Genomic DNA, 23,235 nt, shown 5'->3' with positions numbered 1-23,235 from the left:
CTCAAGTGCATGCTGTTGAGCAATGCAGGAGGAGCACTTTTTGTGGATGTAGTGGAATTGGATAGAGAGAAGGGGAAGGAGTGATATCTGCCAGTGGAAGTACAATAGGGCCCCATTTTTCGGTGGCCTGCTTTTCGGTGTTCCACTAATACAGCAGCTTTCAATTAGAATAAGGCCCCACTCATACGGCACTTGTTCCGCTTTTATGGCATTGTTCGGGTTTTGGGTGCCATTTTATTGACAGAGTTCTGCTTTTCGGTGGGTTTTGCTTTCAGGCGGGGGTCTGGAACGTAACTCACCATATGAGTGGGGCCCTACTGTACAAGGAACAATGGTGTCCTTTAAGCTTCATACAGGTGCTCAGGCTAATGTGCTGCCTGAAGAGGATTATGAAAGACTCCAAGTCAGACAAAAAATACATCCAACAAGTATTAAACTATCTGGGTATTCTGGAATGAAGGGACACTGTATTGCCAGCATCAGATACAAAGACCAAGTGTACAACCTGCCATTTATTATAGTTCCTAAACAGGTGACTCTGTTGAGCCTCAGCTATCCCAGAAGGAACAGGGAGGGGGGAGGCATGGGTTTTAAGTGCCTCCGCTGCCAGAAGACACAGAAGATTTGGAAGTTGTTGAGTCTGAGCAGGACCTTGGGGCAGGGGTTGAGTCTGATCTCCAGCCAGTTCCCACGAAAGGCGCGATCTCTGAGGAACAGAGTGCGCCGCCCCCAGCTCCTGCAGAGGACCTGTCAGGGGAAGTTCCAGAGGCAGTGCCAACTCTTCCCTTGCCCAGCTGTTCCCAGGATGCTACCAGCATGGTGCAGCCCCCTGACCTCAAGCCCGTTGCTCAGGAGCAGGTGTCTTCTGATGAGCCGTTGGAAACACGCCCCCCTTCACCTTGCTCCCGCCGCCGCAAGAAACGGACAGGGCAGAGACAGGACTTGTGAAGGAGTAAGAGGTTATGATCGAAAATGTTCCCTACTTAAGCTTGCCGCTTACAGTGGGGAGTTGCTGAGTCAACTTCCTTCATATGCCGCAGAGCATGTCTAGAGTGTAGTTAGGGATTCTAGTGAGTTAGCACAGGGTTTTCTATGAAGCGCCATGGTGCCGGCTGAGGACTTACGGCCTGGCAATTACCAAGGAATCTCCAGCCCTGCCTGCACCCCGACCGACACTGCTGTCTCAGTGAAGAGCTGACATGGGGTGCCACAGACACTGAGCCTCTGCCACGACCCCTTCCGTCCCAAGGTGCCCTCCTGTTGCCCATTTGCATCACCCTATTCTCGGGTGAGAGTTTCTCAGCCAAGGCTATGATTGACAGCAGAGCATCTTCTTGTTTCATGGACCGAGAGTTGGCGTTACACCATGCTATACCCACCAGAGAACTGAATCAGCCTTTGGCAGTAGAAACTATAGATGGCCGGCCTCTGAAGTCTGGAAGAGTAACCCGTGTGACTGAGGCTTTGGAAGTGATGGTCCCTGGACATCGGGAAGACCTGTCATTCTATGTAGCATCCTTGCCACGTTTCCCAGTGGTGCTGGGAATGCCTTGGTTGGTTAGGCAGAACCCCACCATCTTTTGGGATGAAGTGGTGGTGGTTTTTACCTCCAAGTACTGCCATCAACACTGCCAGCCTGAGGAGAAGTAGGAGGTGTTGGCTGGGGCACCTTCCCCAAGGGAGATAACTTTGCCCGCCAAGTATGGGAGCTTTCGGGATGTCTTCGACAAAAAGGAGGTGGAACAACTCCCTCCTCACTGGCCCTATGATTGTGCCATTGACTTGATGCCTGGGGCGCGCATCCCTGCCGGGCAGATCTACTCTCTATCTGAACCAGAGTTGGCAGTGCTAAGGGAGTTTCTGGATTCCAATTTGAAAAAGGGCTTCATTCGCCCTTCGCAGTCCCCAGCCAGCGCACCCCTGCTGTTTGTTAAGAAGAAAGGGGGGAGCTCTGTCTGTGTAATGATTACCGAGCCCTCAGCCAGATTACAATCCCCAATAGTTACCTGTTGCCACTCATCAGGGAAATGCTGGAGTGGTTGTGTTCCGCCAAAATTTACACGAAACTGGACCTGTGAGGAGCTTACAATTTGGTGCGGATTAAGGAGGGGGATGAGTGGAAGACTGCATTCAAGACCCGCTACGGTCAGTTTGAGTATTTAGTAATGCCATTCGGATTGTTGGGAGCTCCAGGAGTCTTCCAGAATTTCATGAATGACATCTTCCGGGACTTTGTGGACCGCTTTATGATCGTGTATATGGATGATATCTTGATATACTCGGATACTCCAGAAGAACATGACTCACATATGCGCGCAGTGCTGCAGAAGTTATGGGAATACCGCCTTTACGTGAAGTTGGAAAAGTGTGGGTTTGACCTGACCACTTTGGACTTTCTGGGGTATCGGGTCTCTCCAGCAGGAGTAGAAATGTACCCAGAAAAGGTTTGTTGTGTACTCACGTGGCAACCCCCCAAGACCAAGAAGGATTTGCAACGCTTCTTGGGGTTTGCCAATTATTACCATCAGTTCATAGCCAGTTACTCCAAGCAAACTGCGTCGCTCACGGATTGCCTGAGGGGCTCAGGACCTTTCTGATGGACAGAAGCCACCCAGGAGGCTTTTGAGAGCCGGAAGCGAAGGTTTGCTACTGAACCCATTCTACAACATGCAGATCCGGCACTCCCTTTTGTGGTAGAGACAGATGCATCAGACGTAGCGATCGGAGGCGTCCTTTTGCAGCCTGCCCAGAAAGGGGGAGGACTGAAACCTTGTGCCTACTTTTCCAGAAAATTAACCAACTCTGAACAAAACTACACTGTGTGGGAAAAGGAGCTGCTAGCCATTAGAGATGTCTCTGAAGCCTGGAGACACCATCTGGAAGGGGAGCAGCATGAAATTGAGGTACGCACGGACCATCGTAATCTAGAGAGTCTTCACACCGCCTGCAAACTTAATCAAAGGCAAGTGCACTGGGCTCAGTTCTTCTCACGGTTCCATTTCAAAATCCATTATATCTCCCAAGCGCAGAATAAGTGGGCTGACGCCCTCTCAAGGAAACCTGAATATCTGGGGGAGTCCACCCCAAGACCATTACAGTACATTATTCCTCTCGAGAGGGGAGTGGTAGGGGCCTGCCAAGACTCTTGGGAAGCTGAAGTGCGTGAGGTGCAACAACAGGACCCTTGCGTGCAGGGGCAGCGGGTCGAAGAGGGTGTGCAGCCCAAGGCAGATCAGAAGAAGCTTACATGGAAGGATGGCATACTGCACCATCAGGAAGCTATTTATGTGTCCCCTAGAGAACTGAGAGCGAGAGTACTGCGTCAGTGCCATGATACCCCCACGGCAGGCCACTTTGGGGTCTTTAAGACCATTCAAGCTGTCACCCGGGAGTTCTGGTTGCCCAAGGTGAAGAAGGACGTAGAGCATTATGTTCGCTCTTGCCCCACTTGCATGAGGGCCAAACATGCCACGGGGAAGCTGTCAGGGCTGTTGGAACACCTTCCTACTCCCACAGGACCCTGGTGAATGATTACTATGGACTTTATCACAGACCTTCTCTCTTCGCCGGGAAAAACCACAGTTTTGGTGGTAGTAGATGCCTTCTCGAAAATGGCTCACTTCATCCCATGCTCAGGGCTCCCAAATGCTCAAGACGCCGCCAAGTTGTATGTGCAAAACGTGTATCGGCTGCACAGACTGCCAGACAGCCTGGTTTCCGATCGGGGCACACAATTTACTGTGTGTTTTTGGCAAGCATTGTGGAAGTTGCTGCAAAGTGAATTAAGATTGTTGTCTGCTCATCATCCCCAAACAGATGGGCAGACCGAAAGGGTAAACGCAATTTTGGAACAATATTTACGTTGTTACATGGGGTACCAGCAGGACAATTGGATGTTCTACCTGCCGTTAGCACAGTTTGCCTATAATAATGCTGTACATTCACACACGCAACAGATTCCTTTTGTCGCCAACTTTGGATACCACCCCCGAGCATTCCCTGCCCCAAAGGACAACCTCTCTGTTCCAGCTGCTGAGGATTTCCTGCAAGAACTTCACGCTATGCAACAGCTACTCCAGGAACAACTGGAACGGGCCAAGGCGGATTACAAATGCGCAGTTGACCAGCATCAGCAAGAGGGAGACCTTACTCAAGCGGGAGACAAGGTGTGGGTCTCTACATGTTATTTACCTATGCCTGGCTGGTGTCGTAAGCTGCAGGATCGACATGTAGGGCCCTTTGAGGTGGAGGCGCAGATCAACCCCGTGGCTTACAGACTAAAATTGCCTTCCACTTTTAAGATGCACCTGGTCTTTCATCGGGTGTTATTGACCAAGGACGCTCCTCCTGACCCTCACTGCCTGCGGGTCGAGCCTGCACCGCCGTTGTTGGTAGAGGGGGAGGAGGAATATGAGGTAGAACAGATTTTGGATTTGAGAAAACGCCGCAGGTGCCTTCAGTACCTGATTCATTGGAAGGGTTACGATCCCTCAGAACATTCCTGGGAAACAGAGGAGAATGTGCATGCTCCAACTTTGGTGAGAGAATTCCATGAGGCTTATCCTGCAAAACCCAGACCTCAGGGGTGGGAAGGGTTAATGCATGGAGGGGGGATGATGTTGAGCCACAGCTATCCCAGAAGGAACAGGGAGGGGGGAGGCATGAGTTTCAAGCGCCTCCGCTGCCAGAAGATGCAGAAGATTTGGAAGTTGTTGAGTCTGAGCAGGACCTTGGGGCAAGGGGTGAGTCTGATCTCCAGCCAGTTCCCACGAAAGGCACGATCTCTGAGGAACAGAGCGCGCTGCCCCCAGCTCCTGCAGAGGAACTGTCAGGGGAAGTTCCAGAGGCAGTGCCAACTCTTCCCTTGCCCAGCCGTTCCCAGGATGCTACCAGCATGGTGCAGCCCCCTGACCTCAAGCCCGTTGCTCAGGAGCAGGTGTCTTCTGATGAGCCATTGGAAACACACACCCCTTCACCTTGCTCCCGCCGCCGCAAGAAACGGACAGGGCAGAGACAGGACTTGTGAAGGAGTCAGAGGTTACAATCGAAAATGTTCCCTACTTAAGCTTGCCGCTTACAGTGGGGAGTTGCTGAGTCAACTTCCTTCATACACCACAGAGCATGTCTAGAGTGTAGTTAGGGATTCTAGTGAGTTAGCACAGGGTTTTCTATGAAGCGCCATGCCTTTGATGTATCCATTACTCTAATAAAATTAGATTTACTTGCACCCTCGTCTCAGCCTCGTCCTTCCGGCTCTGGACGGGACAGACTCCAATTCTGGGTTTGGCAGCATGTGAGAAGCTTCATCTGATTAAACGGGTACTGGCCATGCAAGCCAATGGGGAACAGGAATATGAGACATTGATTTTGAGATATCACAATATATTTGAAGGACTTGACTGTTTACCAGGTGAACATACAATCCAAATAAATAAATCCGTTTCCCCAGTTATCCATCCGTGCAGAAAAGTGCCTTTTGCACTTTGTGACAAACTCAGAGAGGAACTATCAAGGAAGGAAGCTTTATAGGTCATTGAGAAGATTGAGGAACCCACAGAATGGGCGAGCTCTCCGGTTATTATAGAGAAACCTAATGGCAAGTTATGGGTTTGTCTTGATCCCAGAAGCCTTAACAAAGCTATTAAGAGGGAGCATTTCAAACTTCCCACTAGGGAGGAAATCATGGCATAATTTGCAAATGCTTGCTTTTTCAGCAAACTTGATGCCTCCTCTGGCTTTTGGCAGTTAAAATTCACAGAGGACAGTTCTAAGCTTTGCACATTCAATACCCCCTTTGTGAGGTATTGCTTTCTGCGGCTCCCATTTGGTGTGGCTTCAGGACCCTAAGTGTACCATAGAACCATACACACAATATAGGAGCACATCGATGGAGTTGACACGTCAATGGATGATATCATTGTGTGGGGTTCTACCAAAGCTGAACATGATCTGCGGCTTCGGAAGATCTTAGATGCAACAAGAGTAGCAAATCTGAAATTAAATAAAGAAAAATGTGTATTTGGGGTCACTGAACTGACATTTTTGGGAGGTGTGATCTCTACAGAGGGAATAAAACCTGACAAGAGAAAGGTTGATCCTATTGAAATGATGAAAAATAAAGTGTCTAGCATCCACAAAATGCAAGAAAAAGAGGTAAAAAACCAGAATGCTGAAAAGATGTTTATACTTATGTTCAAAAGTACTAATAAAAATATATGCCAAAATTTTTTAAAAATAGCAAAAGCTTAGGAAATGCTCTGTAGAAGCTCAAAGCCCAACGCGTTTCAGCTTGTGCAACCAAGCCTTCATCAGGGGCTAGAACAAAAAAGAATTTTTTTATATATATACAAACACACACAGTCACTTCCAATAACTGATAGAAAATTACCACAATTTTTAGTGGAAACAGAATGATGATGCCATATGCCTCCTGAAAAAAAAGTATACTTGAAGATTGGCCGCAGGACCACAATAGCTGTGATCCAAGCCTATGGAAGTACTAGAACTGCAGGCATGACCTCTCAGTGATAGATGGGCTGATTTTTCAAAGGCAGCAAGGTAGTGATTCCAAGGACCCTGCAGCATGAAATGTTCAAAAAGATCCATGAAGGTCATCTTGGAATTGAAAAATGTAAGAGGGCACAGGATGTGATGCATTGGCCACGGATCAATCAGGATATTGCTAACACAGTAGCAAACTGTTTCACTTATTTAAAGTTCCAGCCATCCCAGCAGAACCTCTGCATCTGTACTCTGTTCCACAGAGATCATATGAGAAGGTAGACACTGATCTCTTTATTTGGAATTCATGAGCATACTTGATAGTTACTAATTATTACTCCCTGTATCCAGAGATCTGCAATCTGAATGGTACAAGCAGCACATCAGTAATAGCCACCCTGAAGGCAGTGTTTGCAAGGCATGGAATCCCATGTGAACTTTTTAGTGACAATGCACCCTAGTTTTCCAGTTCAGAGTTTAAGCAGTTTGCAAAGGATTGGGACTTCTGTAACAGTACATCCAGTCCCCATTACCCCCAATTCAATGGCCTTGTGGAAAAGTCTGTCCAAACAGTTAAAAACCTGATGAAAAAGGCAGCTGACAGTAGAGGAGATTTATATAAGGTATTATTGGCTTACCACAGTACACCATTGGACTATGGCTGGTCTCCAGCATAGTTACTCATGTGAAGAAGGATATGCTCTACACTACCCATAACTGAGGAATTACTTATGGAGTTCGAAAACTACTTATAGAAGTTCAAAAAAATAAAGCTCTGAAGCAATAACAAAAAGTATTTTGACAAAAGAGCAAAGGAGCTCCCTGGACTGAAACCAGGTGACAAAGTGTGCTTGAGAAATTACAGCTCCAGTCTCAGGGATCAGAGGGGCACAGTCCAACAGCTAGTGCATCCAAGATTATATTTAGTTCAGACAGCTCAAGGAGAGACTTTTTGACATAATCGTCGGGATCTCCAAGCACTCCCAAAGAGTGATCCAGATGCTCCAGCAGGTGGAAATGGGACACACTCTACACTCTTGTCTGTTCACAGGGGCAGAAAGAAAAGCAAGTTGTTCCCCAGAATGACATTATGGAAGATAAGGTAAAGGAATATGAGATGCCTCGGCAGTCAGAAAAGAAGATGAAAACTCCACAGACGCTTATAGAAACTTGTTGAGAAGCCTGGGATAAAGCAGGGAAGTGAGTGGTGAAGACTCACTCTAGAGGAGCCTTTCCCAACTAGTGGGCCACCAGATGTTGGACCACAATTCCCATCTTTCCTGACCATTGGCAGTGCTGGCTGAGGCTAATGGGAGTTGTGGTCCAACAACATGTGGTGGCCCACTAGTTGGGAAAGGCTGCTCTAGAGTGATGTGCTAATAACCTCTCCTCTACAGAACTTAGTTCTTGTTTGTCTGTTGGTGTTTGTTACTTTGGTTGCAAAAAGGGAAAATGTAGTGACTGTAGTAATTTGGAGCCTCGCTGACTGGAGGAGCTTGAGGAGAAAACACGGTGTTGTTGTAATGACCACTTAATAAACCTACCTTGTTAACTGTTGGCTCTATATATTGAATTCAAACATATTACAGAAGGCAACATGTTGAGGACAAGCACTAACAACTCTGTAATAGCTACGTTTTTGTGCTACAAAAGGCTATGTGTGTACACAGCCAAAGTTTGCATAGAGATAATGTAGTGTCCACAGTTGATTGAGGTTTCATTCTGATTTGTTTATGCAGAGGTTCCAATTACATTGTGTGAAGTGATCATTATTCCACATTTCCCAGTGCATTTCCCCGCTTTAATTGTACAACCTAAATTTGTCAGTATGTGATTGAATTAGGTGTGGGATCTGTTGGCTAGTGCCAGTTCGAAAACATTCCATCAACCTAGTAGGCTGGTATTGATTCAAGTTTGTTCTTTGCCCATTAGCTGCTGCTTTTACCGACCCATTCTTTCCGTCACAAAAATACTGATGTTAATATCTGTATTTTGAAAAGAAACATTGAGAAAATTATCGTTCCTAATATTAATATTTTAGAAGTGGATTTAAAAAAAAAATAGCTGCAGAAAATCACTACATAAAAAATCAATCTGCAATGATAAAGCAAATTAATGGAAAATTCAGTACCAGATCTGAATTGGGCAGAATTTTAGCACATCCCTAGATTTAATCCCACCTGCAAAATAGCACAGCCTAGATGTGGCCATACTTAGATTATTTATATACGGCATTTTCCACAAACACATTGGGTTGTATCCAACTAAGTTCTACTCAGAGTGGAACCACTGAAATTAATGGACCTAAGTTAGGCTGCAATCCAATACAATTACCTGGGAGTAAGTCCCAGTGAACCAATGGAGCTTACTTCTGAGTAGACATATATTGGATTCCAGCCGTAATCATGTCCACTAACTTCAATGAGTCTACTCTGAGTAGGACTGGTATTGGATTCAACCCACTGTGCTCAGAGTTGTTCACTGAAGACAATTTCAGTATGATAGCACAATAGCCATGATGTGGGTGAGAGCAAGTTCCCAAACTGTGATCTGTGAACCACCAGTGGTCCACAAGCCTCATTCAGGTGGCCTGTGGCATATCTGGATTTGCGGTAGAAGATGGGAGACAACTTCCATCAATTGAATATTCTTATAGATTTTTAATTGTTTTTATTTCTTTTACTTTCATTGTATTACAGTTTGAATTTTATAATAGCTACAGCAGGAAGAAAAATAATTAAGTGGTTCACCAAGACCTTCAGCGATTTTGAAGTGGTCTGTGTGGGAAAAGTCTGGGAACTGCTGGGCTGTTGTCCACTTTAGGACCTACTCTGTGGTAGTAATGGATGGGGGAAAAACCTATTCCTCTATCACTATTGTGTCATCCAGTGATGTTTTTCAAGTTTTTACATCTGGTCTCCCCAGAGAGAATTGAAAGAGATTATAAGGTCTTGTTCTAATTGATTTATTAGAGAAATGAGACCAACTATGTGTATGCTTGACCCTAGCACCTCTTTGCTTCAGCTGTGTTGTGACCATAGATCATTGGATAGGGCCCTATTACACATGTGCATTCAGAGGCACTGAAAGGAGAAAATTTCTCTCCCTTTCTTCCAGCAGCTTCATAACCATGCAAAACTTGCCTTTTGTTGGAATGCAGCCTAAAATCAGTACCTCATGTTTAAAATGGAAAAGGGGCCTTTTTGGTTGTGGTACCTTCTCTGTAGAGCTCCCTCTCTAGCAAGGCCTATTTGTTCAGCAATTCTGGGACATTTAGACATGTAAAATAAAGTATTGTTTTTATTTAGGAGAGCTTCTTTTTTTTTTTTTTGCCTGGGAGTTCCGAGTAGTTTTATTCTGATTTAATGTAATTTCTGAATGTTTGATTTCTTCAGAACCTTCTTCTGTTTCATGGCTTTCTTATTAAATATCTATTTCATTCTTGTTGCTAGCCGCCTTAAGAACCCACAGTGGGTTGATGTGGCAGGGTGTTCATTTTTTGTATAAATGAATCAAATCCAACTTCATTGGCTTGGTATGAGCAGTGACACATCTAGGTTATTTTAGAACTTGGACTTAGTGGCCTTATGAGGGAGAGGCCTTTAGTCATTGTATTACTTCAGTTGCAAAGTGCACAGTTTTTCTCTTCTCCCCACACCATTTCATGCTTTACAACTGCTTCATTCCCAGTTCAAACAGAACAAAAGGGAAAGAAAAAACAGTTTGCCAACCTTGATTAAAAACAAACAAACAAACATACTCTTGAGCACATTTAATTTCACATTTTAAACTCACTTCTTGGTGATATGATTTAGGGTTATGAAGTCTGCTCTTGCTGCCCTGATGCTAAATACATTTCCTTGGGAATAAGCACCGTTCTGTTGTAGAAAAAGATAATCTATATTTGAAGTAAAAATAATAAAATGAACATTTATAACCATATATGTGCCTGACCAGCTGCCCTCTGACTATGAAGTGTTTGTAAAAATCAGAAGAAGGAAAGGATGCTGCGGTGACCAGCATTTGCTGCATGCTCTTGCTGGCTCAGGTGCTGATGCTGAGACTATTTGCCTCTGTCCACATCTTATGCCACTCTCTAGGTGGTCAGCTGGGGGAGGGGGCGGACTCCATCTCTAAGATCCAGCCCTAGCTGCACCACTGCTTGTGAGGATGCTTCAGATTAGGCTTGAAAGGCATGTTCGTAGTGCCATGGAAATGATAAAATAATTATAGTAATACATTCAGTGCCTTATACTACACTGATTGCTGTCCAATTAAATGTTTGATCAGACAAGGACATCAACATGCTGCCCTGGGTCTTGTGAATCATAAATTCCCGTTATGTGAAAAAAATAAAATGTCATCTCAGCCATACAATTTGTTTATTGAAACTGGGAGGTCATGTTTTGCTGTAGCCTTTTAAAATTCATGGTCATTAACTTCATTTGCGCACTCACATTTACAGTGCTTGGGTTTCCCAAGTTTGGTGCCGAAGCTCACATATATTGTGGATGGACAATTACAAAAGACCATTGGTGTGTATTTTGTGCAATCCATTGCATAATCTGACAGGTGTTAATTACAATTTAAAACCCAGTTAATCAGTCTGCCTTATACTGAAAATAGAACAAAGATCTCCCATATTCATGGTTAAGGATGAATTTGCTGCCTGCTAGTGAAGATACTTGGTCATTAGTCATTTTGTTCTTGGGGACTTATTAGTCATAGTACTTCTTCCAATTAGTTGGAAATCATAATTAGGACAGTATCACCCTTGCCTAATAAAACGTTACACACAAGTATGAGATATTGTCTGTTTTTATCATAGGACTCTGGCTGGAAGTGGATGTTATATTAAACACAAGGCTGGTGCCAAAAAACCCAGCAGCTCCATGCCTTGTTTTTCATTTTCTCCTGTAAAGTCTAGCGATACTCAACATTTTGCATGATGTCATCAGGCTGTGAATTCTGAGAGCAGCAAGTGTGGTGTGTATTTGTGGGGGATAAAAATCATATCCTGATGACATCACATCAAGTGTTGAGTGGCCCTAGACACAGGGGAAAGAGAGGAACAGGAGACACAGGATATTATTTCCATTGTCTTATGCGAAGGCATGAGCTGTGGCCTATACCGTGGGAGGAGGGGAGGAGCGAGGCAGTTAACCTAGTCCTTCCTCCTTTTTTATTCCTTTGCTGTCTCCACTAACAAGCCCTTTGACCCTTGGAACTTAATTACTGGCCTAGTCAACTCTCTGTACTGGCTAGTATATTAAGGAAATTACACGTGGGGTGAACAGCAAGGCATCATAAAATGTTAAACCAAAAATAAATTTAGCTTTTACTAAGCATTTTTGTTAGTCAGCAATTGACAAAATATTTTAAAGGAAAGAACCCTGATTTTAAAACAGTTTGAACAATTAAGCAAAAAATGCCAATGAAAATAACAGAGGAAAATACATCCGGCTAAATATAATCTAGGTTATTTCTCTGCCCGAGCTAATATTTAGCAGCAAGCTATTTCCAGCTCTCTCAGGTACAGTATTAGATTTCTTTACTCCTGGAGTCTGGATCTACAGCAGCCTTCCGGGCTCTTCCTTTCCCCCCCGCCATCTGCACTCCAATATGAACTCTGTTGTTGTTGTTGTTGTTATTGTTGTTATTATTAATTACATTTATACCCCGCCTTTTTTATGAAACCCAAGGCAGCTTACATATGGTTCCCAGGCGGTCTCCCATCTGAGCACTGACCAAAACTGACCCAACCCTGCTTAGCTTCAGCAAAGAGCTGGTCTTATGTGCCTTTAGACCATAGCTTGGGAACCATATACATTAATATATACATTATTTCTATTTCCTCCCCCAACCTTTTGACCAATCAGAAGAGTTCTGTTTGTGTTTTCCTTTCCCATATTTTGTTTGGTTTCTCTACCCCATCCCTTTCCTACCATCCATTCCTTAAATTTTATTTTCCTATTAAGTCTCAGATTCTTGGGCTGAACTTTTGACCCTTCTGTGTGTGATAGATTCTAACTAAAAGCAACCATTTTACAATCAAAACCAAAGCAAAATGGCTGAACTGTTAGATTCCTTCACAGCTTCTGTTTGTGATAGTGTCTAATTCCAATGCCAGACATTACTGAACTGGTCTGTATCAAAGTATAATTCAAAAGCCTATGGAGTATCTTTTCTTCTTTCTTCCGTCATTTTTTTTTTTAGTATACAGGTTCTTTGCAACATACCTAACTTCATCTGTATCCCTAGCATGGAATTAATGCCACGTAAAAGTCCAACTTCAGTCACCAAATTTAATTTATAACAGCCCCTTTAAAAATGAGCATTCCTGACAATGTCATCTGAGAGCAAATCATGATAAAGATATCCCAGAGGGCAATGTGTGGTGAATATTCTGCTTAGGGGCAAAACAACTGCAGGTGTGAATTTATTTTGGCAGAATTACAAGTCAGAAACTTCTTGATTTTATGCCATGAATTTTTAAACTTGTAATTATTTTAAATACCTGTGACAACATATTCAACATATTTGGATAAGGGGAAATTTTTGTTCACGCAGACATGGAGATTTTCACAATGAATACATATCATTAATTAAAAACCCAGATTTGGATAATGGAATTACTACTGCTTGGGTTGGGTACTTGATCTAGCCCAGTGGTTCCCAAACTTTTATCCCCATGGGCCACTTGAACACTGCTGATGGTTTTGGTGGACCGCTTAATGATTTTTCTCCCTATTGTAGCAATGGTAATGCACTGTGCTATATGCCATATGATTTTTAATTGTATTTTATTGATTCTTTTATTTCCTACATTGTATTTTATTATAATTTGCATTCCATAGAACTCACATTGTAATGCAATAGAAGAATAGAAGAAGCAATAAAAATATGATTAAAAACCAATATAAATATCTAAAGTGGACATACGGCAGACCACCTGAATGAAAGTGACAGATGACAGTTTTGGAACCCCTGATCTAGCCAGGTTTCTAACTGGTTTCTACTAGTTTCTAACTGCAGCTTGGGTGTCTAACTTAGGGCCAGCGTCACACAGTAAGCAAGGTAAGCATGGCAGGAGGGTGCAACGCTTGAGGGGCACCAGAGGCACCCCTAAGCCCGGAAATTTTTTAAATGCCCAGAAAAATTAATAATAAATTACTATAAAATGTATATTTAAAATCTGCTACAATTTTATAGTTTTCTATTGGCTGCCGGTACACCACTCAGACCCTCAAAAGTTGCTATGGGTATCGGAATTACTTTATGTCTGGCAACACTGAGCTAAGGCAGTAGCTGCTGCTCTGATTCGGAGGTGGTGCAGGGGGGGGGAGTGCTGACCGGTTCTCTCTTCCCCACCCCAGGCCTGAGGAGAGGGAGATGGGCCAGCTGAGTGCAAGGGAGGTGCCGTCTTGGGGGGAGACTGAGGGCAGCAGAGAGATTTCATGAGGAGGTGGTCTTCGTGGTGTCAGTTGTAGGTTTGCTGGAGGAAAGTCAAAGCCAAGACAACCATGGATTTTGTGTGCAGGCAGGCAGGCAGCTCTTTCATGGGGGCCCATCAGGGGCTCCTCCTCATGCAAGCCTTCCCTGCCTCTGCTGCCCCAGGCCCCTTGCCCTGCCCAGTGCTGGCACTTGCTTTGCAAAGGAAGTCACATTTAGCTCAGTGCAGGGCTTTCTCTCTTCAAAGGCCATCGAGGCACTCCCCTCCCCCTCCGACGGGCCAGCAGGTGCCAAGGCTCACTCCACATTGCTACCAACCCTGCAGTGACTTCCACTTCAGGAGTCTTGGCCAACTTTCACTTCCTTTGTGGTGAGAAACCCAAGTGGGACTGAAGCCAGAAGGGCCCCCGGAGGCCTTGTGCAAAAAGGAGGGGGCAGGCCTTTCCAGGCAAGCCCCCATGGCCAGAGAGAGGGGACTGCGGGAGATCCTTCTGGAGTACCCTATATTGTTCTTCCCTCAAGGGCTCTGCTCCCAAAGGATCGTCACAAAGGAATGCAATCCTCTCCACACTTACTCTGGAGTAAGGCCCATTGAACTCAGTTGGCATCCCTGTTTGGCCTGGGAGGTGCCTGTTGCTGGAGTGAGGCGGACTCACCACTGCTGTTTTCCTCATCTTGTTGTTGCAGGTCCCACACATTCATCCAAAGAGCTATGTATCTTTTTGCTAAATAAAGGCAATACAAAAAGGTTGTTTTCTTTTTACTTTATTTTACTATTCACACAAAACATTTTCCTACTCCAGAATGATTTTCTTATTTCTCCTTATTTGCCTTGTTACACTTTTTATAACATTTGAATTGAAAAATGAACAAAAAAGATTATAAAAGGTAAGGGCGCCAGTTTATAATTTGCAGGGGGGCACCAAACATGCCAGCGCCAGCCCTGGTCTAATTCATGTGCAAAAACTGAACATGTGGAATTATTTTTTAACATGACTGGAGGATAAGACCATTGCATAGATTTATTAGAATAAATAGATGAGGATTAGGGTGCAAAACCTTCTTATATATTCTTCTCCTACCCTCAGTATTGTTTGCTTCATTGACTTCAGATCAGTTATTTGTTTGTTACTTTTCCATAACTGATTAGCATGCCTTGAATTATTCTAAGAGGGAAAGAGCATATTTGAAAAACTTTTGAATAACTAACTGAACGTAATAGGACACTAAGTTAAAAGGAAACAAAACAAAACATTATTTTATGAAGTACATAATTGCGTTCTAGAAAATGCTGCCATTGGATAAAAGCCCTGTTCATGTCACCAACTGGGCTTAGTGAAGTGTGGGGATGGGTCCTAACCTTGCCCTTTCTACGTTCATTAGCTTGTCTGACAAAGCAAGATTCCTATCCAGTGATGCTGACAAAGGCTATGCACATACAGCTTGTACGTGTGTAGGGCTTTTCAGATGAGCCAATGTATGTGTGCGGACAAGACCTGTCACTGTGATCCTTGCCCTCTGTGTATTCATTGCACCTAGTTGGCTGCATGAAAAGAAATGGTTTTGCTTCCCAGCTTACAAGAAACAGCAAAAAATGGACATGTGAGTGACACATGCTTCTCCAAGTGGTGATATTTAAGAAGTGAATGGCATTCTACTTCTGACTAAATGTGCAGAGCATAATCTTGCTATTACAAACATACTCTTTCATCAGAAAAACAAATTTAAAACATGGAAGCACCCTCAGTCAAAACACTGGCATCTCCTGGATTATGTAATTGTCTGTGCCAGAGATTGTCGTGATGTACTCCTCATTAGGGCCATGACAAGTGCTGATGACTGCTGGACAGATCACCGATTAATTCAATCCACTAAGGTCATTAATATTGTTCCTCAACGTAGGTTCCAAGGAAGAAAACCAAGGCGTAAAATGAACATCCATGCCCTTCACGATCCTTTTAAGCGAGCCTGCTTTCAAACAACTCTCAAGAAACATCTACCAACGGAACTCCCTGAAAATGTCGAGGAACACTGGATTAAACTGAAGACATCCATTATTGCAGCATGTGAACAAACTATTGGATACCAAACTAAGAAACATCAGGATTGGTTTGATGAGAATGATAGTGAGATTGAACATATCATCGACAAGAAAAGGAAAGCTTTCCAGAAATAGCAGAAAGACATTAACTGTGCTGCTATGAAAGTGCAAAGGCTGAGGTCCAAAGAAGAACTAGAAAACTTAAGAACACCTGGTGGATAAAGAAAGCTCAAGATATCCAGAACTTTGCAGATGCTCATGATGCATGGGGCTTTTTTAATGCCACAAAGGCCATCTATGGACCAACAAATTACAGTACAAATACCTTATGTTCAATGGATGGTAGCAAACTTCTTAAGGATAAAAAGTCTATTGCACTATGCTGGAAAGAGCATTACCATGACCTCCTTAATCGTAACTCTGTTGTGGCTGATGAGATCTTCTTGCAAATTCCACAACAACAAACTAGAGATGAGCTTGCAGTATCCCCTAATTTGGATGAAGTCAGTAAAGCCATTAATCAAATGAAGAACAACAAAGCTAGTGGACCTGATGGGATTCCTGCTGAAGTCTTTAAAGAAGGTGGGTCTGAACTTACACAACAACTTCATAAACTCATCGAAAAAATCTGGATGAGGGAGGAGATCCCGTAAGACTTTAAGGATGCCATAATTATCACCCTTTTTAAGAAGGGTGATAGAACAGATTGTGGAAACTATCAAGGCATCTCTCTTCTTGCTACCGCAGGTAAAATCCTTGCAAGGATCCTCGCAAATCACCTCCTGCCGATCTCAGAGGATGTCCTCCCCAAATCTCAAAATGGTTTCCGCCCTTCCAGGGGGACAGTGGACATGATCTTTACTGCACGACAGCTTCAAGAAAACTGCCGGGAGCAGAATCAACCTTTATATATGGTGTTTATTGATCTGACTAAGGCCTTTGACACTGTGAATCGAACCGCTCTCTGAACCATCCTTCTGAAAGCTAGATGCCCTGATAAATTTGTGAATATTTTGCGACTCCTTCATGACAACATGACAGCAACAATTTTGGACAACAATGGCTTTCAGAGCGATCCATTCAGAGTCGGATCAGGCGTAAAACAGGGATGAGTCACTGCTCCTACCTTATTTGCTAACTTCATTGCTATGATTCTACACCTTATTGAGGGGAACTTCCTACTGGTGTGGAAATCATATATCGAACAAATGGAAAGCTTTTTAATCTCAGTAGGCTGAAAGCAAAACATAAGGTAATGTCAACTTCTGTCATAGAACTTCAATATGCCGATGATAATATAGTCTCTGCACATTCAGAGAAAGATCTTCAAACTATCCTAAATGTCTTCGGAGAAGCATATGGAACGCTTGGACTCTCACTTAATATTAAAAAAACCAACAGGTCATCAACAGATACAAACTAGTCCGTCTGTAGCACCATCAATCCAGCTTAATGGTGTGATGTTGGAGAACGTTGATCACTTCCACTATCTTGGCAGCCATCTCTCTGTAAAAGCTGACATTAGTGCTAAAATTTAACATCGTCTGAGCTCTGTGAGTGCTGCATTCTCCCGAATGAAGCGTAGAGTGTTCAAGGAACGCAATATTCTCAGGAAGACCAAAATGCTTATTTACAAAACCATTGTACTACCAACCTTACTGTATGCCTGTGAAACATGGACCATTTATAAATGCCACTCCCAACTTCTTGAAAGATTCCACCAATGCTGCCTCCGGAAAATTCTGCAAATTACTTGGGAAGACAGATGGACTAATGTTAGCATATTGGAAGAAGCAAAGACTACCAGTGTTCAAACAATGACCCCTCAATGTTAACTTCGCTGGACCGGCCATGTTGTTTGAATGCCTAATCACTGTCTTCCAAAGCAGCTACTTTACTCCCAACTTAAGGATGGAAAATGGAACATCAAAAGAGATTTAAAGATGTTCTTAAAGCGAATCTAAAAATGTAACATGAACATTGACAACTGGGAAGTCTTGGCCCATGAACGTCCCAAATGGAGGTCGGCTATTATCAAATGTGCTGTGGACTTTGAAGAAGCACAAATACAGGGTGAACCGGACAAATGATCTAAGTGGAAGGCACATCAAGCAAATCCTCATCGTGACCATCTTCCATCTGAAAACCTATGTCCTTACTGTGGGAGGCTGTGTGGATCCAGAATTGGCCTCCACAGTCACTTACGAACCCACTGTTAAAGACCTTATCTTGGAAGACAATCTTACTCGGCCACGAGTCATCGGCAATGAAAAAGGTGGAGATTCATCCCCAAATCTTCCAGCTTGGTTCTCTCAACTTCATCCTGTCCTCCCTCAAAACCACAAATGACTTTCCTTTATTGTTCTGTCTTAAACAGACTATACATTCTTCAGCTGGGAGAAAGGAGGGGGGAATCAGCTGAGTCATTCCTCGTCCACTCCAGATTGATAACCATCTGTAAATCCAGGCAAAGGCCAAACTGTTTTCCTATACTGTTGATCCCATTAATGCTTGATCTTTTATGGTCAGAGTTACTGATCTGGAAGGGACTCCTGAAAGGTGATTTAGTCTAAACCCTAATCCCATTAAAATATAATGGGTAATGGCTGTAGCAGCTAAATGTTATCTCCATTTATGTGTAAGGTTTGTGGAGTATCAGAAAATATAGATGCTGGCAGTGGAGCCCAGGATCTTTATTTTCTGCACCTCTGTGGTAGTTTGCAGCAGGAGGCCTGATCTATGCTGTGCTGCTCTGTCACAATTGAAAATATCCATAGGATGGGACAGCAGGTATGAACCTGGCATGGATCAGGTGACACAAGGAGCAAATGAGGTCCCATCTGGCTCTATATAGCTGACTCCTCAGTCTGACTAATGTGTCTCAGGTGCAGACTAAACTGCTTTCAGATATCCACCTCTAAAATATAAATAAACCGAAAAATCTGCCTCTAAAATATCAATAAACAGGAAATATTGATAAAGGTATTGTTCTTTCATTTATCAATATTTCCTTTAAAATTTTTATTTATATCAATTTTGATTTGTAAGGGGAAAAACAGATCAGTAAAAGCAGCAGCTAACAGACAAAGAAAGAAACTTGAATTGATACCAGTTTTATAGGTCGACAGAATGCTTTTGAACCAGCACTGTTCAATGGATCCCATCCCAGGTATAGTGGCTGCATATCTTGGATTATCAAATGCTGGACACAAACAGCTGGGTGTGGTTACTAGAGGTGTGCAGAAGATTAGTATGAATCCTGAATTCATATGAAGGTGAGGTCCTCTGGAGCAATTTGGGGCTTCTGCAAAGCAAGGTGGGATTTCTTCAAGGCAAGCACAAGTTGAAGTAGGCACACTTGCATGCTTTGAGGCCTTGGCAATCCAGATGTTTAAAAAGCTGCAGACAAGTGTCTGAGAAACAATGTCTCTAAGCTTAACCATTGGAGGGGGGCAGCAGTAACTTTGAAAAATTGAAGTGTAGATCTTTAGCATAAGGGAAGCACCAGGATCAGGAGGGGGCAAGAGATCCATCTCCATGACTTACAGATTTAATTTGTAATTAAAGGGAATGATTTTACCAGCACTGCTTCCTGCAGTCCTTTAACTGGAGGTGCTAGGGATTGAATTTAGAGCCTCTTGCATACAAAGTATGTGCTCTGTCACCAAGCTATAGCTCCAGACCACCAAGGGGGTGTAGTGGCAGCACTGCATGTGTATTCTCCCCTACAGTAAAGATTCTCCTGTTGAGAATCCCCCCACTCACCTATTCCCAGAACAGGAATGTTCAGGTAAGAAATGCCTGGGCTTTTTTGGCCATTTAAAATGGGGCATCTGTTTCTACTGGAGTTGAAGTATAAATTGGCATTCAGTGAAGTTTCCTGGAGGGATAGAAGTGTGCAGCGGACAATGAAGCTCTGTTTCTAAATGACTTGCCAGAGGATTAGCCCTCAGTCCCAGTAAAACAGAGTGGTGGTTATAGTGATGAGATTTACTAATGTGCATTTGTCATCAGTTCAATCATGCTCGTTATAAGATTCTTTCAAAGGAACAGCAAAGAGAATCTAAAAATCCTTGTGGGTGATTCAAAATCCCCTGGGTGAACCTGCATCCAGAGTGCCCTGCTTTCTTTCAAGATGTGGCACAGGTAGCCTCCTTATTTCAACTTCATAGACATTATTATTATTGGCATGCAGTCTACACAGCAGTCATATTCTGAAGTTGCACTTTCCAGACAATAATTGCCCCTTATTATTCCATTACAAAGAGTTTTGCCTTGGCAAGTTGTTGTTGTTGTTGTTGTTGTTAGTCACTTCCCAGCATTCCAGAAATGGAACTGCAAACAGGGAATGATAGAAGTTACCATGGACAGAGAGCAGACTTAGGCTGCAGTCCTAACCCCGCTTACCGACTGCACACATCCAAGTAAGTAAATGAATGACAAGCATCTACTTATGTAAGTAGATGCTTATCATTCATTTCTGTGGGGATGGGTAGATCACTGAGGCAATAGCATTGATAGCAGGGATGTAGAGTCGGTATACCAAACCTTCGACTCTGACTCCTCTATTTTTCTACTGTCCGACTCTGACTCCGACTCCACCCAAAATTGCTGCCGACTCCACAGCACTGGAAAGCACTGTAAATGCCTTTTTAAATTGGAAGCTCTCGTAGGAGCATTTTTATTGCTGCCTGAATATGTGCTGATCTTGGCATCACAGCATTTATCTTCATCTGGGTCCTGTGTCATACACTGACACACAAAATGTTTTCCATCTTGAGTTATGGTGAAATGCTCAACTACAGCTGACTTCATGGGAAGCTTCTTTGACATTTTGAATTTATATTTTAAAAAAATTGTCAATCAAAATTTATTTTGAAGCCAGAGTCGGAGTTGGTACATTTCTGACTCCACCCAAAATTGCTTCAGACTCCACAACTCCGACTCCGACTCCACAGCCCTGGTTGATAGGTAGAAGAAAAATTGCTACTCTACCTCCCCACCATCCCATTAATGACTGAGGTCATTGCTTCTGTTGGTGGAGTATGGGTGATGATCAGGACTGCTTTTCCTTTGGGGAAGAGTGTGTAGGATGAGTGGGGTTAGGAGAAGGTCTGGAAATCTTCATTCTACCCTCATCAAATATTTTAACTAGTAGCAATAGTGGTCTTCGTTACAACAATATAATCATAATAAATGTAAAGTATTTAAAGCAGCACATGTAGTGAAATGTGTCTTTAGGTTAGATGCACAGCAAAGAAAGAGTTAACTTTCTCTAGATGGTATTACACACCCTAGGGGGAGCTAAACTGATTTAGTTACTGGAATTAGTCAGTGTTGTGTGTGCTGGGTGAGGCCTAGGACAGAACAAGCTCAGATGTTTTACTGTTTAAGAATTATTAAATAAAGAAACTCTATTTTATCCTCGGTCTCATCCTGATCAATATAACATGGTGTCAGAAGTTAAGAAATCCCCATAGTGTCTCCAGAGTAGCAGAACCCCTGGGACAACTGGAAAAAACAAAACAAAGGAAAGCAATGGCAAAGTTTTCCCCACCAGAGGCCTTAGATCTCACCAGGCCTGCAGCATGGCCAGATTGGAAGCAGAGGTTTTCCAGATACCGCATTGCTACAAAACTGAATGAAGAGAAGGAAGAAATTCAGATATGCTCCTTGATTTATGCCATGGGCCAGCAAGCAGAACAGATATTTAAATCATTTGCGTTTGCTGCTGCAGAGGATCAGGATGACTATCTCCTAGCCCTTGAGAAATTTGATGAATATTTTGTGCCAAAGAAAAATCTCATTCATGAGAGGGCATGCTTTCACCAGAGACATCAGAAACCAAGGGAATCTGCAGAGGCCTACATAAGATGGCTGCACGAGAAAGCTGATGAATGTGCTTTTGGGAACACCAGGAGTGAAATACTCGGAGACCAATTGGTAGTGGGAATTTTGGATAAAGACCTGTACCAGAAGCTGCAGATGGAATCCAGTCTCACTTTGGGGATGGCTGTGGAGATGATAAGAAACTCAGAGCTTATAAAAGGCCAGATCCAAGACCAGGGTGCTTTAAAAGGGCTGCAAGAAATAGCCAAGAAACCTCTGCAGAAATGGAAACCCCAAACTCCAAAATACCAGAAACAAATATACAGCCAAACATCTAATGCTCAAATAAAAGCCCCTAGATGCACAAGATGTGGGAAAGGGCATACACAAAGAGCAATCTGTCTGCAAAGGCTGCAGAATGCCACAAATATAAGAAGATAGGTCATTTTACCGTTGTGTGCCTCACTAGAATGGCGAGTGAAACTGTGGAACAGCAGAAAAGTCACAAACAATTTTTTCTGGGTCCAGCCACATTGGTGGAAAATTCCACAGATCCTTGGATCCTACAAATCAGTGGGCTCTCAATAAAGTTTAAAGTAGACACTGTTGCAGATGTCAGCATAATTTCTGAGTCTGTTTACAAGTCTTTTTCTAACCCTCCTAGTCTCCAGCAAACAACAGCAGTTTTAACTGGTCTTGGAGGACAGAATCTAAATTTCATGGGATGCTTCATAGCAAGAACCTGCTATAGAGACAATGACTATGACTTTAAGGTCTATGTGAGCTGTGCAAAGACTAATAGCCTGCTAAGCCGAGATGTTGCAACTATGATGGGGTTGGTGCAACATTTAGATGACCTTTCCACAGAAATTCCTGACACAGTTGGAACTTTGAAGACACCACCAGTACAGATAAGGCTCAAAGAAGAGGCTGTACCTTATGCTATTCACACTGCCAAAACAGTATCAGTTCTGTTGCTACCCAAAATAAAGGCAGAACTGGATAGAATGGTTCGCTGTGGAGTCATAGAACCTATCACAGAACCTACTGATTGGTGCATGCCAGTGGTTCCAGTACCAAAAAAGGAGGGAACAGTATGCATATGTGTGGATCTAAAACAACTAAATAAAGCTGTCAAGTGGGAAAAGTACATTTTTCCTACTATGGATGATATCCTTCCACACTTAGTTGGTGCCCGCGTATTTTCATTGCTTAATGCTGCAAGTGGATTCTGGCAGATCCGTCTAGTTGCCAACACTGCTAAATTGACTACATTCATCACTCCGTTTGGGAGATACTTCAAGAAATTGCCATTTGGAATTTCAAGTGCACCTGAGCTGTTTCAGAGAGGTGTTGGACTTGTTACAACACTTGGAAGGCATTTTAGTGTTCATGGACGATGTGTTGGTTTA

The 23,235-nt window shown here is 43.3% G+C and overlaps 2 protein-coding genes across 2 annotated transcripts in view; both read left to right on the top strand.

Moving 5' to 3' along the window:
- GABRG1 (gamma-aminobutyric acid type A receptor subunit gamma1) overlaps nucleotides 1-23,235 on the top strand; it is a 108,711-nt gene that overhangs the window by 23,831 nt on the left and 61,645 nt on the right. The gene's annotated exons all lie outside the window — the stretch shown is intronic.
- LOC133364295 (uncharacterized) lies at nucleotides 3,612-5,847 on the top strand. Its single transcript, XM_061584662.1, has 3 exons — nucleotides 3,612-3,978; nucleotides 4,282-4,585; nucleotides 5,715-5,847. Exons 1-3 carry the CDS (start codon nucleotides 3,612-3,614, stop codon nucleotides 5,845-5,847), a joined length of 804 nt encoding a protein of 267 aa, XP_061440646.1.

Source organism: Rhineura floridana, chromosome 9, assembly GCF_030035675.1.
Source record: "Rhineura floridana isolate rRhiFlo1 chromosome 9, rRhiFlo1.hap2, whole genome shotgun sequence".
NCBI lineage: Eukaryota > Metazoa > Chordata > Lepidosauria > Squamata > Rhineuridae > Rhineura > Rhineura floridana.
The sequence above is the reverse complement of the archived record's forward strand: the minus strand, read 5'-3'. Positions and strand labels throughout refer to the sequence as shown.

Bases quoted from the DNA above. Each gene is read 5' to 3' on its own strand.
- LOC133364295 (XM_061584662.1), top strand. From the start codon at position 3,612: ATGGCTCACTTCATCCCATGCTCAGGGCTCCCAAATGCTCAAGACGCC. The intron at 3,979-4,281 runs GATACCACCCCC...CTTACAGACTAA, and splicing joins TCCTTTTGTCGCCAACTTTG to AATTGCCTTCCACTTTTAAG. The intron at 4,586-5,714 runs GTGGGAAGGGTT...TTGCTTTTTCAG, and splicing joins GCAAAACCCAGACCTCAGGG to CAAACTTGATGCCTCCTCTG.